This window comes from Stegastes partitus, unplaced genomic scaffold, assembly GCF_000690725.1.
Source record: "Stegastes partitus isolate 25-593 unplaced genomic scaffold, Stegastes_partitus-1.0.2 Scaffold209, whole genome shotgun sequence".
NCBI lineage: Eukaryota > Metazoa > Chordata > Actinopteri > Pomacentridae > Stegastes > Stegastes partitus.
Window position 1 is genome coordinate 559,720 of NW_007577940.1, and position 15,265 is coordinate 574,984.

Genomic DNA, 15,265 nt, shown 5'->3' on the forward strand with positions numbered 1-15,265 from the left:
TCACAGGACGGTTTCAGCGCAGGAGTCACTGTAGGGAGGATGTGGCCTTCTGGAGCAGTCTCTGTGGGGCTCAGATATTTGATGAGGAGGGTACAGGCCCGACTGCTGCTGCTGCTGCTGCTGTGAGGAGTAGAAACCGGACTCCTCGCAGTCTGACTCCACCCGAATGCTGACCTGTGGCTGGTGTGGAGGCCGGCGAGGCGGAGGAGGGTCGGCAGGGGCGAGGCTGGTCAGGGAGGTGGCAGGCGAGGAGGGGCAGGAGATCTTCAGGTGCAGAGTGATGCTGAGGAACAGTGGTGGTGGAACACTGTTACTCTCTGTCTCAGTTTACAACAGCGAGCTCAGTGCAACACAACAGACCTCCAGAAAATCCTCCTCCATAGAGTACATCATGTAGTCTATCAGAACTTCATCTAAATATCATCCAAACTACACCATTTATCAGCCAGAACCCAAGCTTAAAATCCTGATATGTGATCAAAATCGCTTTATTCTACATGCCTCATTTAAAATCGAACCAAAAACAAAGTGTTTGCACCAGATTCTGTGAAAAAAACAAATCATCAGTCTAAATAATTCTCCATGACTGACTGAGCTTTGACCAACAATCAAGTGACTAAAATTCAGAGAGTTTTCAGTTGAACTACAGGCAGTGTTTCCACAGAGCAGAGAGAAGACGGCAAGAGAGAAAAGAGAGGAAAACAAAACATACTGGATCAATAAAATAAATGTAGCATCATACAGAGGAGCAAGTTGTTGGAAGACACATTCAGAATAACAAAGTATTTTTCTAGAGATGATGTGCAGAGAAGTGTGAAAATATAAATAGTTAAATATCTATAACATGTAGAACCACCTTTTATCCAGGATTGGTAACACCTGTGAACATTTGTTAGAAAATGTTGGACATGTTGATGCCAAATATGAAATTCAACTTTTTTATGATTTTTGACAAGCTAAATGTGTCACAGAAGACATGTTTGAGTTCTCTCTTCTTCTCGTCATGGTGTTTCTGTTTCTATAGACTTTATGTTCAAGTTAAAAATGAGCCACAGTGAGTAAATATCCAGAAGGAGCAAAACAACCATTACTTTAAGATGATATTTCCTTCCATGTATCTTTCTCTTTAGTAAAGTATAGTGGAAACCTACTTCAGGTTTTTTCTAAGATTGTTCTGCAGTAGATTTATCTCAGTGTTTCTAATAAACTGAGGTCACTGACACAAGCTCTAAAATACACAAAGCATCCAGTTAAAAGTGGAAGCTGTGTGCTTCAGTGTTCTGCATCAGTTTGTAGAGTTGTCGAGGGGTGAAGGAGTGATGAAGCAGTGATGAAGCAGTGATGAAGATGTGGTGAAGGAGTGAAGATGGAGCGAAGATGGATAGAAGAAGGAGTGAAGACGGAGTGATGAAGGAGTGAAGACGGAGTGAAGGAGTGATAAAGGAGTGAAGAAGGAGTGAAGACAGAGTGATGAAGCAGTGGTGAAGGAGAGATGAAGGAGTGGTGACGGAATGGTGGAGTGATAATTAAAAGGCAACATGTTTAGTATTCTAAAGCTTCTTTGTTTTACTTCAATCTTAGGAAAAAAAGAACACAAGTATTCTCAGCCAAATGTACTTAAAATGTGTAACATGATTACATATTTTTTTTAATTTATGGATTATTTGGAATGATGTTCTGACACAGTGACCCCCAGCAAGGGGTTAAATGTGGGGGGTCACAACATTAATGTGAAGATACAAAATGAGCAGCAACCAGAGCTGTCAGATGACTGCAGTGGAGCAGAGAGAACAAGAAAACACATTTTTATGGTAACATACCTGAACTGCAAAACCAACACATTAACTTATTTGTCTCAACAAAAAAGTAATCAGAGTAAACTGATGACTTACTTTGGTAATGTGTCACCACCAACACAAAACAACCCCAACAAAATTAAACAATTAAAACATGGTTAAAATATGGCAACGTTACGACCACAAAAAAAGATTTAAAAACGGTGGAATACTGTCATATCAAAACTAAAAATGATGAAAATAACAGTAAATATCTGTGAAATAATGAGATTTTTATAAATAAGATAAAATACAGTAAAACACTGTGATTTTAAATTCACTGTGAAAGAATAAAATACTTTTAGGACTATTTTTGTACTTAATTTAACAGAACAGGAAAAATCAACAGTTAAAAAAATGATTTATCATCTTGCAATTCCTAATATACATAATGTTTATTTTACATAGTGGCATATATTTGTATAATAACATTTTTCTGATTTAAATACAGTAAAACTGTGTCATTTTATGGTCAAACATCATAAAAGATAATCTTTTCTGTGATTGTACTCGATATTTTCTTCAATTTAATAAAACAGGGAAAATCTGTAAAATACCAGTAAACAGTTTAAAGATATCAGTTGAAAATATATTTTACACTGTACTACATCCAGCATATTTACATTTAAATAATATTAAACGTTTATTTTTAAACATACCTTCTAATGTCTCCTTTCATCAGCCTGCCATCAGTTCTTTTTTTAATTTTCAATACCTGTTCTTTAGTAGTACTCCAGAGCATTCAATCACAGAAGGATGATTAATTTAAGAATTCAGATTGTTTTGATGGCAGTGTGGTGGTTAACACTCACAGCCTCACAGCTAGAAGGTCCTGGTTTCAATTCACGGCCCGGGATCTTTCTGCGTGGAGTTTGCATGTTCTCCCCGTGCAGGGTGGGTTCTCTCTGGGCTCTCCAGCTTCCTCCCACACAGTCCAAAATCTTGCTGAGGTTAATTGGTGATTCTAGATTGTCCGTAGGTGTGAATGTGAGTGTGCTTGGTTGTTTGTCTCTCTCTGTAGCCCTGTGATAAACTGGTGACCTGTCCAGGGTGTCTCCTGCCTTCACCCTGAGTCGGCTGTGATAGATTCCAGTCGCCCCGCGACCCTGTCAATCTGTTCGTTGTTTGGTCCATAAAAAATCAGAAAATTGTGAAACTTGTAAATCAGTGTTTCTCAAAGTCGAAGATGACAAATATCTTGTTTTGTTCAAAACCCAAAGATATTCAGTTTACTGTCACAGAGGAAGAAAGAAACCAGAAAATATTCACATTGAAAAAGCTTTCTCAATTATCAAAACAGTTGGGGATGAAGTTAATAGATTGACATCTAATCATTCTAGCTCACCCAGCTCTACTGTTTCTTTTTTTTTGTTCTACTTTTTTTTTTTTTTGCTATGGCGCCGTGAGAGTGGCAGTCAGTTGCAGCGGCTCTTACCTACTTTCTGTGTTTTTGGCTATTTACTTTGGTTTTTCTTCTATCTTTCAAATATTTTAATTTCACACAGCTGTGCCACAAAAGTGGAGATGCAGATGCATGTTTTGGTTTGTCTGTTGTTTGCTTTTTTTGGGAGTTTTTGGAGGCCGCGTCTGGCGGGCCGTTGAGCCATTGAGAAACTGTTCGCACTAAGCCAGGCCAAGCCACCATCGTGGGAGAGACTGGATATCCCCGATGAGCTGGAGGAAGAGGGAATGCAGGGCAGGAGTGAAGCTTCAGGAGAAGAGTGGACGGTACAAGCCATCCGTCCCGTCCATCATCATGGGAAATCTCTCCCTCACGGGCCGGAAGAGCTAGCAGCTAGCAGCTAACAGCACTGACCTGGCTGCAGTGGGAGTATCAGGAATGTAGCCTTATGTTATTCACAGAGTTGTGGCTGAACCAACTCACTCCAGACTCGCTCCGTCCTTTGGACGGATTTCAACTGGTCAGAGCAGACCAGAGCTTGAGGGAGAGTGGAAAGAAGAAAGGCGGGGGACTCGCCATATATGTGAATGAGAGATGGTGTAATGCTGGGCACGTTAGCATTAAAGAGCTGCGCTGCACGAGGGATGTTGAACTGCTGGCGGTTGGTTCGTGGCCGTTTTACCTGCCAAGAGACTTTTCGCATGTCCTGGCAATTGCAGTTTACTTAATTATTGTTATTTTCTTGTACTTTCTATATTTTTGGATGCTGCTGTGGCATGTAAATTTCCCCCAGCAAAGCTTAGCAAAGCTCACATCCATCATGGACAACCCCTGACACTGTGGGGGGTTTTAAGTAGCTCCTTCAGCAGCAGACTCAAACATCCTCTCTGCAAGAAAGAGCGCTACTGCAGGTCATTCCTGCCAACTGCTATAAGACTGTACATCAGCATCACTTGCTGATGTTGACCAAACTGAAAACATTGGCATTTTTATGTATCAAATTCACTGTGCGAATTTGCACAATCTATTTTTCTTTTCAATGTAAATACTATTATTATTAAATATTGTTATATTCTTGTACTTTTCTTTCTATATTTTTGGATGCTGCTGTGGCGTGTAAGTTTCCCCCAATGTGGGATAAATAAAAAATTGTTCTTTTCTATTCTACTGAGGTGTCCAACTTTGCAGGTTTAGAATAAGTCAGTCTTCCTGTCCTTTTATGAAATTGTGCAGTTTGTATTAGACCAGATCTAAAACTATTTTCTTCTCCCAGATAAACTGTCTTCTAGCTCGTTTTAAGAAATATTATTTTATTTTTGAAAAGACATAATTTTGACATAATGTTTACAAACAGAATTGTATTTTCTTTTTTCCCACTGGTTACTATTTTTCATGCCAAAAAAGAACAAACTAAAACTGATACAGTTTAAAAATTTTCTCTGTGAAGCCGGGTCCTACACTTGACTCACAGTCATCAGGGTTTTAGGTTTTCTTCAGTATCACAGTAATACAGTGACGGCTGTTTGTACATCATACACATGTAAACAATCATATACTAAAAAAACAAGCTGTAGCCTGTTAAATAACTTTTAATTAATTAATGTAAAGGTTGAAGCTCTGACTGATAGTAACACTTCTGATCAGTGGGTTTGAGTGATTTGGGGCACTTACTTGGATTAGGATTTTTTAAAAAGTTGCTTGTAGACATGTTCCTCAATGTAACTTCTCACAACTAACATTCACACAATTATCCTCTGAATCAACAGTAGGGATAACCGACCTGAAATCTACACTTCAGTCAGGTGCACAGTGATAATCCTAATGAAACTGGCAGATGCTGTTTGCATCATCAGAAGCAGGTCAGAGTGACAAACCAGTTGGTAATGCAGAATTTACACACGCTGCAGCCGTTAAAAATGGTTTTAAATATCAATCTAGAATTGCTAGCAGCTGCAGTGATATAAGCAGCAGGAGGCTCCTTCCAGCGGCGTTAAATAAATTAAAATTAATTGTAAAGCAGGGCTTTTCAAACTGTGAGGGGGAGGAGGGGGAGTTAAAGGGGGGAAGCAGAGGAAGAAATGAGGGACAGCTATAACGGACTAATTTCATCGAAATGTAATGACACTGTCATTTCATGTGATTGAAACACCCAATAATGTCATGAGACTTCCTAATGATATTATTACACAACATGGTGGATCTTTTTTTTCCAAAACAGATGATTGCCAACTATTTAATTTATAACCAACAGATCAGTTTGAGTAACATTTTAGTGGAAAATAGCCTAAATTCTGTGATTACAGCTTTTAAAATGTGAATATTTTCTGGTTTCTTTCCTCTTTTCTGACTGTAAACTGAATATCTTTGGGCTGTGGACAAAACAAGGCATTGGTCATCTTAGGTTTTGAGGAACTCAGATGGATATTTTTTCACCATTTTCTGACATTTTACAGATAATACTACAGTCACTACACTACACTACAATAATACAGTCAAGAAAATATTTGCTAGTTGCAACCCTAGTTAAAGTTATACATAATAAATCTGAGCAAAAGTTCCCTTAACTATACATTTTCATGCAACCAAAAGCACAAGAGTAATAAATTGGTGTCCCTCACTTGAGACGTGTAGCCAAGTAATGTACGTTTAAAAACATAAAAATAAGAATATATATATATATCACTTAGTCAGTCTACTCTGTACAATATGTTGCACTACGCTATCATTCTGCTATTGTAGGAAAAAGTGCTCTGGCTTGTTTATACTTTCATTAAACTAATCACAGTCATCATGGGTCGAGCTAAGTTAAGGATGGAGCTTTGATGTTCCCTCAAAATAGTGACGGGTGGAATTTTTCCTGATTGAACATCTGCATGCAGGGAGAGATGGGCACTATCACTAAAATGGATAATTCCCAGAACAAAGAAAAAAAAAAACTATCAGGGCTCAGTTACTGCACAATCCAAATCCTTGTTGTTTCCTGTAGCAACATGGATATGGAAAACGGCAACAATTTGATAGCAGAAGAGGAGAAAGTTGGTTGACAGGAGCAGCCAATGGCGGGCTGATACCAATGAGTCAGACTGAGCTGCAGGCCACGTGGCAGATTCTGACATCTGGTGGTTCTGAATGTCATATCTAATGCCTTTAAAGGTCCCATATGGTGAAAATCCATTTTCACTGTATTTTGTGGTTGTTATAAACTTGTTAGTGTAAAACAGAAGCTGTTAGAAAATGATTACTTCTTCTATTCCTCAGACTCCCTCCACAATTAGTTGGCCGACCATCTTTTCAAGGCAGAAACAGTTAGACCCAGTTGCTTCCTTACACTTGACTGACCAATAGTGGTCCATCTCCAACTCAGTGTGTTCTTCCTGGAGCTCCTAATTTCCTGAGGGAAAAAGCTCATTTTGACTAAGGCTTCAACCAGGGGTTATACAGTCATGGTGAAATAAACGATCTTTGCAGCATTTTGAACTGAAAAATTAAAAGACCGATTGTGGGGACACACAAGACCTGCATTCATTTGTGGAAAAAGGCCACAGTATGGGACCTGTAAATCTCAGCCATGCTTACTGTTGTTACAGTGTCATCTGTTCTTGCCTTTATAAGGCATCATTGTTGATGTATAGTTTCTACCGCCACTTACTTGACACGAGTGGAGCAGTTTGTAGTAAAGACAGGCACAAAAAAAGACCTGTAAAAACAGTCTTCCCTTATTTAGACCTCAGTGGACCAATTTGCCAAATTTTTGCAGTTCTTCAGACCAAAGTGGAAAAACAGATAACCAATGGTCTAAGGGATCCTTTTGGCTACTTAAAAAATTTCTGGGGCTAAAGGTTCCAGGCATTAAGAGTGACCAGGTACTTTATAACCAGGTGGAACAAACATTTCTGACAGGTTATGTGTGTTTACGTCAGGTGTCATGTATGTAGGAGTTACAAATTCTGATTCACATCCTCTTCAAAGGAAGTGTCAGTAAAGTTGCTTTGAGGGTGTTTCCATGAGGCAGTGTTGGAAATTGTGGTCAAGGGTTTGGGTTAAGGTAGCACCTTCTATAAGGTTGAACACAAAATGTAGAACTCTGGATTATTATTAGAGTATCAGTCAGGAAGCTTTTATTACATTATCAGTCAAGTCATTACATTATTCGGTTATATTACATTTTCATTAGTTTAGGGGAAATTGTATTACATTTTCAGGAAATCGCTACAATATTTGGTGCCACATAGGTATCAGTTATGGTGGTTTGTCCCAGCAATCTCACCGGCAGGGCCTTTGAGACACCACTCTTAAAGGTAATTAGAGGATAATTCAGGTTAATTTAACCTGGTGTATTCCTCAGTTATACGGATGCTGTGGCTCCATGGGTCTTACAAACTTCACCTTTGTTGTAGAGTTTAAGTGCAGCACGAATGGGCTCCTGCAGGTTTCCAACTAAAGTTTGTTTTCTGTCTGACTGAAAGCAAACTCTGAAATCAGCTCACTTTGCAATCCTGACTTGCATGTTCATCCACATCTGGCAATCTGTTTACATGTCAGAGGTTGTGGAAAGCCAGCTGTCAGACAGCAAGTACTGCATATTTGTTCAACTTGTTCCGGAGATAGGGAATGCAAAGTTAGCACAACCCATGGAGACACACTGGACATATTAATGGCAGAAATAAACCAGTGTTACCCTGTAGGTCCTTTAAAACCATCTGATCAGAAATCTTGATCCTGAAGTCAGAAGTATATATAATATTAAATTCAGTGTGACTTACACTTTCTAAAGATATTGTCACAAATAACTTTTGTAAGTCTGGTTTGGAAATCATAGGAAAAAAATAGTTCTATAAACTTCCAGGGGCTGGTTTCACAAAGAGAGACACCAACTGTGGCTCAGATCTAACCAACAGTAGTTTGTCGAATTCTGAGTAAATTAAGACCTTAAGTAATACGGCTGAATGTCAAATCACTGATCATTCCAAAAGAAAACTTGCATTCTGGAAGAATTTAACAGTTGTAAGGATATTTTTGGGGAAAAACAGAAAAAAGAACAGATGACAAAAGAAATTGCAACAACAGTCAACATTATGAATCCCACCGCTGACAGGACTATCACAGACATTTAAGGAACCAGAAAAGAATGAAAAAAATCATTTAGTTCAGTGATCAAGGTGATAGGCTGCAAATGTCGGAAAACAATGTTGATCAGTGTTTCCAAAAGCCCAAGATGGTAAATGTCTCGTTTTGTCCACAACCCAAAGAATCGTTGTTTACTGTCATAGACGAGGAAATAAACCAGAAAATGTTCACATTTAAGAGGTTGCAGTCAGAGAATTTTAATTTGTTTTTTCTTTAATTATTTAAACCAAATAATCAACTATCAAGGCAAATAATTTAATAGTTGGTAACTAATCATTTAATTGATTAATTAGCTCTAGAGTGTGGCTAATTTTTTACACTTGAAATAAGTCTGTCTTCTTTTTGTGAAACTGTCTAGTTTGCATTAGATTATATCAAATACATTTCCTTTTCCTAGATCAGCTGGAAAAAAAGCAAAATGAGTCATTGGTTTGTTACAAGAACTATTTGATTGATTTTTGTAGAGACAGTTTTTGGAATCATCTGGATTCAACAAATCAAGCCTTGACTTAACACTATGTATCAGTCTAAAAACCATCTCTGTGAAACCGGCCCCTGAACTTGCCTGAGAATCAACACGTTTTAAAGTTTCCTTCAGTATTACAGTAATACAGTGATGGCTGTTTGTACATTCATGAATAAACTGATAACAGGACCTGCTAAATGTAATAATCAATATGTAAACAAACACATACTAAAAAAAACACGGTCAAGTTGTAGCCGATAGCGTAACTTATGGAATCCATGGCAGCATTATAATTCCTGTTTCTCAAAGCACTATAGGAACAACAGCCCAAAAGCAAGCAGCTGGTAGAGAGAAGCAGCGAGGAGCCCACAGAGTCAAATGTACTTTACTGAGTACTTACTAAATATTAAGATTTATGTCTTGCACTGTATGCAGTAGTTTCTATGAAAGTTATTTCTATGTGAGCTCTACTGTACATGCTTGCAATGTGAAAACAATGTAAGCAATCCAAATATACTCTACAGCTGAAAATGCTGAAGCCTAAAATCACCATCCAACATACTGTACATATAGATAGAAGTGACACAGCAGCTGAGAACTGTGTGTTTCTATGACGTAACTATGTGTGTGGTTGTCTAGAAGTGACAGTGTTGTCCCAGCCAGTGTTCCTGTCAGGTGAATATATCAGATCACTGTAGGGCACGTGCAGTTTCAGCACACAGTACCTGCGGTCTAGCTCATTTTGATCGGATGTGACTGTCGAGTAGGGGTTCATCTCCTGTAAGGAAACACACAGACATGTACAAAACAACACAAAGCAAGCATACACAGGTAAGTGAACACGAGTGCAGAGCAACATGAACACAAACAAAGACACACAAAGAGATAAATAGAACCATCAGAAAACAGATTTCGAATCTGGTGCATTTTTTTTCAACTAGTTCATCTTTAGAGGTTGCTCTGGACCACTGACGTGTTTTAATATTTAACTAATGGATTGGTTCTTTAAGACGTTTCACCTGTCAACTGAAAGGCTTTTTAAGTTTGTTTGCGTAGAATCATCAAGGTCATGATAATTCTGGTTGCTACGGTAACAACCTAATTTCTTTGGTTCTCAAACTGTCTGTGTTCTCTTTCCACAATGTGAATTTTCCTTCGTCAAAGGAGCATCCCTTATCCTTTAGATGCTGCTGAGTGCGGTCCTGAGAAGCTGCTCTCCTGTGTGGTGGTGGTTTAGTCTCCTCCATACATAGGTCTGTGCACTCCCTGCTGCATTAGACTGTATATGTATAACAGTGCTCGGCTTGGATTTGGCTGTTTTAGCCTCTGTCTGAAACTGCTTTTGTCTAAGAGTGTTGCTGGATCTGAAGTGCACTGAGTTGTTGAGTTTGGAGAAGATCAAACACTCTGCTGTATCAACATTAATATTTAAAATTCAGTCAGCTACATTTACATAAAAATTAATGTTGTAGGCTATTGACTTTAATATTTAAATTATTTAGGTAAATTTATATCATAATATTGACAGGTCGTAATCTTAATATTTAATTTTTTTAGGTGAATTATGTAATAAATAACATTGCTAGGTCTTAACATTAATATTTAAATTTGTCAGGTGAATTATTTGATAAATAACATTGTTGGGTCTTAACATTAATATTTAAATTTGGGTAGGTTTATTCATGAATATTTAATTTACTTAATATTTATTTTAACCAGTGAAATTTTTATAACATATTATACTGTAGGCTCCTAACCTTAACACTTAAGCTTGTTGGGTAAATTTGTAATGTTAGTCTTATTCTTTCCTTAGAAAGGGTTAGGGTTAGGGTTAGGGTTAGGGTTTGGCTCAACATGTGTTGTTTTGAATGGGCTATTTAAACACCTTGACTTCATGTCCTGGTAGGTGTTGGTCTGTATGATAGGGCTGTACAGTCAATCAAATATTATTCACATTCACAATTTTGGATTCCCATAATTAAATGGAGATAAAATCTTTGGCTGAGGTTCGGGAGCAGGACCACACCTCAACCATTCCTCTTCCTGTCGTCCCTTTACTTCTGCCTCCTTTTCTGTCTTATCCTCTTTCTAGGGGGTCCGCCAGCCTGGGAGCACCTGCTGATCCCTGACTAAGACTCCAGCGAGTTGTCCAGTACTTGGACTAAGTTGGCGGTTCGATTCCAGGGGGGGCCCCATAATGAAATGTCCTTGGTGAGACAGTGAAGTTTCACTTTCTGGACCTTGTTGACTAAATCAGTTGAGTTTTGGATATGATGTGAAGTTCTTGCATCAGAATCTCGTAAGTGGACTGTTGCCTTGTGGTTCCGGTCACATAAGTCAAGGTGAATGGGTGTTAAGCTGTCTGTAGAGGGATGTCAAGACTGCATCTTAAGTGTCTGACAAGTGGTGTCCTAGACAGTCTTCTCTCTGTGGCGATGGTCATTACAGCTTGACGTAGATGGATACTTCTCACCATTGGTCTTCTGTGGCAAAAATGTGTCCACCTGTAGGTCGACTGCTGAGTCCTGCAGAGTTGGCTCTCCTGTGTTGTGCCATTTATCCAATGCACAGGTCTATGTGCTCCTTACTGCATTGAACTACTCCATTGTTCTGCTTATTCCTGGGTGTTCTGTCTTCAGGGTGGACAAGCTTCTGCCTCAGCGTGCCTTTTACAATGCAGTCCTGAGATACCCCAACCAGACAGCTTAACACCCGTTACCACCTTGATTCACATGACTCATTGTCCTCACAGGAGTTTCAGTTCCACTGATTCCCCAGCAGACAAAACTAAACAAGCCTTTCGAAGAATAGGTGAAGTATGTGCAAAAAACTCAAGCAGGTTCCGTTGCTTTTGTTTTAGCACTTAGATATACCATGAATAGACACAGACTTATCTAAATGGTGGCCATCTAAATGCAGTGGTTGCGTTTATTGTAACAAAGATGAGTTTATTTACAAACGATGCACAGTCATGGTGTTACCTACAGATGGTGATTAGTGCACACTAGGAGTCTGGCGGAGAAGACAGGAAACTGCATTGAAGTTAAGTAATGCACTGCTGTGGACAAGTTCTGCAGCAAAACATTTTTAACCCCTTACCAAAGTCAATATAAGTTCAAGTGTACGCTATATTTAGAATATGCCCCCCCCACAAATGGAGCCTGGTGGCTTTGAAGAGAGCAATGTCAGTTCCCAGAAGAAGCGGCGACAATAGTCTCACTATAACACACACTTAAACCAACGGAGGTTCAGAACACGTCCACAGTAATGAAGGTGTTCCTGCCTGCTTTAACAAATTGGGGGTGCACCAACTGCCATCTAATGTAGGTAATACATTGACACAACCGCACTTATACAAACCAAACTTCAGGTACACAATGCATTGTAAGTAGGTTTAGTTGAAATTCATCCACGGTCACAAGCAACATCTATCAAATTCTCTATCAGCACTTCATTTACTACAAAGCATCAGAGATGAGAAAAACAAATTACACGGATACAATGATAGGTGGAGGAAATGGTTGATGTACTCACAGTCAAAGGTCTGGTTTTGGGTAGAAGGGTTAACGTGGGAGGGGTCTGGCTCTGCGTGGGGCTCTATTGCCTCCATGTGAATCTTCACAGGAGGGGGGGCAGAGCTGATGGGCTGAGGGACAGATAGAGGAGGCTGTTGGCATGCAGGACAAACAGGGATCTCACAAGATAAGGCTAGTTTGTAAAATGTTGTAGCAACGTGGGAGAGGTGAACAGATGGAACTACAAGGAGGAACGGACAGACAAGAAGACTGTAGTAAGTGTTGTACAGTGCCTTTTCAGCAACACTGTGGGACAGAGAGGAGAAACATACAGTATTAGTCAGAGAAAACAAACCCAGGAAGACACACCCACAACAGATGGAGTGACACATTTAAATACACAGTGAATACCAAGAAAAGAGATTCTCACCTCCTCGTCGCTCTCCGGCTCTGCCACCTTTTTCTCTTTCTTCTTTTTCTTGTCATCCTCCTTCTTCTTCTTGTCTTTGTCGGGCAGTATGTCATCTAGCCAGGCCAAGTCATGCTGTGAGAACATCAGATCCAGCAGCTTCCTTACAACCATCAGACCTAGAATCTACACACACATGAAAAACAGTTTGCACTTGATGAACAGGTTACTTCATCAGCAGTGTAAACAAACCGCCGCCTCAAGAGTAAAAGTCGGGATCAAGTAACAGACTGCCAGATTTTTCTCCCTGAACTGTTCTGTTTCTGTAGTTCCTGCTTCCTGCCGTTGTAGGTGATGTTACTGATACAACATCTATGTCTTGGTACAGTTTTTGGTCACATTACACAAGAGACCAGGGCGTATTGCTCGACTGTCAGGTGTCATGTTTCCTCATCTTCAATGACGTTTCTGAAGTTTTATCTTATAGCTGACCACTGAACCTTTTTAGCCTCTATTCTTACCCCTGTTACCGAAAGAACATGCTACTGTCTAATACCTTGATAAATACCACAAAAAAAACACACTGTGTATCCAAGACACACAGTAACACACTCACCATTACTGGGAAGATGATAGCCAGGAATGTGGACTTGAGGATCCAGAGGACAGCCAGACAGACAATCTGGACAAGGGTGAACAGATGGACACGTCTGAGGGGGACATGACGCAGGAAGGAGAAGTCTGGCTGGTGTTTGGATGGCATCAGATAGAGCTTGATTCGCTCCCAGAACTGGAACAGATCAGAACATGTTGTCAGGTGACGTTTCTTCTTAGATTCTTCAAATATCAGATGATACTCTTCAGTAGTGAGCTTTACAGAGTGAAAGCATTTCACTACCCATGCACGTAAATTTATTGTGCAGAAATGTGACAAGTTATTCAGTTAAGATTTGTAAACTATGTGGATTAAGTCTGTATTTTCAGTATTTGAAGCTAATGAAAATTAGGTGTTGTGTTGTTATGTTATGTTAGGTTGAAATGTTATTTCAATGTTTAAAATGCATACCTAATCAGCATTTGATATACAGTGTTCTGCTGATATATATATTTATTTTTACTCTGTATATGAAGCATTTTATTGTCACAGAAATCTCTTTGAGGATATATTAAGGTAAATCTTATCTCTTAATTAATGAACCCTACACAGTTTGAAAGGCGAAGCATCAATCAATTATTCCTGCCCTTTGTGAGTCCTAAGCACATTGTATTTTTAAAAACCTTAAGTAATCTTTTAGCTTTCACCTGTGACTCAAATATAAGTTACTGTGTAAAGCTGTATGCATATACTGCATGTATGTGAACTTCAACATACCTGGATACCACTCAGTGAGGCCACTCCCATGTAGAGGAAGACTCCATAGAGGACTGGCATGGGGATGTACTGAGACAAACAGAACAGCAGAACATTAAACGGCAAGTCAGGGCCCCAGACTACAACCAAAATGGTCGCATACACAACCTTTTGGACTAATTTGGGGGCCCTGCCCAGGACAGGCAGTGTTACTTTACTTTTTCTTTCCTTCAATGTTTACATCAATGCAAAACAAGGGTATGCAAAGACAAGTTCATCAGCATGCAGGGTGGATTCACCGTTGTGGAAATGCTCCACCAAAATGAGAGCGAGAGACCAAATTGTGCTGGCGCAAGCAATCAGGAAAGTTAGTAGCACCAGGGCTACCAGTGGAAAAGGTAGTCAGGAGTCCTCTAAGTGTGAAATAAAACCAACAGATCCAATGGAAAAGCAATATCAGTCAAACCATCTCTGTTAGCATATCTGTCTCCAACCGACCTGAAGAACAGGAGCGAGGAAGACTGAGAGTCCCGTCAGAACAAACACCAGGATGCCTGTCAACCTCTGCTCTCTAGAAATAAAACAATATCATTTTATTGACGCATACAGTGGAGAAGAACCATAAACACCCATACAGTGTCAGAATAGCTTGACAATACATTATGGTTTTTCGAAATATTGATGCCAAATAAGTGGATACATTTTTGTGTCAGGATGATCTCACCTGACTCCCAGGAACTGTGGCTGCTCTCCGGGGGCACTGGATTCGCTCTCCATCTTCAGAGAGTCGATGTGTGCGATTGAGATGACAGTGGCTGCTACATACCAGGGCAGACCCATGAAGGAGCACACCGCCATTAGCACACCCACCCAGAACAGGTCCAAGTGGTAGCCACAGCCCTTCTACAATGACAAGAAGCATAAAGCCATTCAGGTCTATCCACGATCGCATGGCCGAATGATTAAATGCAATTTTTACAACCACTGTAGGAGCCATACAGGGGGGCAAGTGGGTTTCCCAGGGTTTTGTGAATGGTCTCTGTGTGTGTGTGTACGTGTGTGTACGTGTGTGTACGTGTGTGTGTGCATGCGCTTTGCAAACGTGCATTCAGCACCACGGTGATTGGAGGTGGGAGTGGTTTTAGAGTGTGCTCACCTTA

The 15,265-nt window shown here is 39.8% G+C and overlaps 1 protein-coding gene across 1 annotated transcript in view; it reads right to left on the minus strand.

Moving 5' to 3' along the window:
• Nucleotides 1-15,265, minus strand: part of slc4a5b (solute carrier family 4 member 5b) — a 52,914-nt gene continuing 37,649 nt past the window's right edge. The window contains exons 21-27 of the mRNA XM_008280776.1: nt 14,830-15,008; nt 14,604-14,676; nt 14,127-14,195; nt 13,371-13,544; nt 12,776-12,940; nt 9,556-9,608; nt 1-283 (exon numbers count right to left, since the gene is read on the minus strand). Coding sequence (XP_008278998.1) covers nt 1-283; nt 9,556-9,608; nt 12,776-12,940; nt 13,371-13,544; nt 14,127-14,195; nt 14,604-14,676; nt 14,830-15,008 — 996 coding nt within the window. The remainder of the gene's footprint in view (nt 284-9,555; nt 9,609-12,775; nt 12,941-13,370; nt 13,545-14,126; nt 14,196-14,603; nt 14,677-14,829; nt 15,009-15,265) is intronic.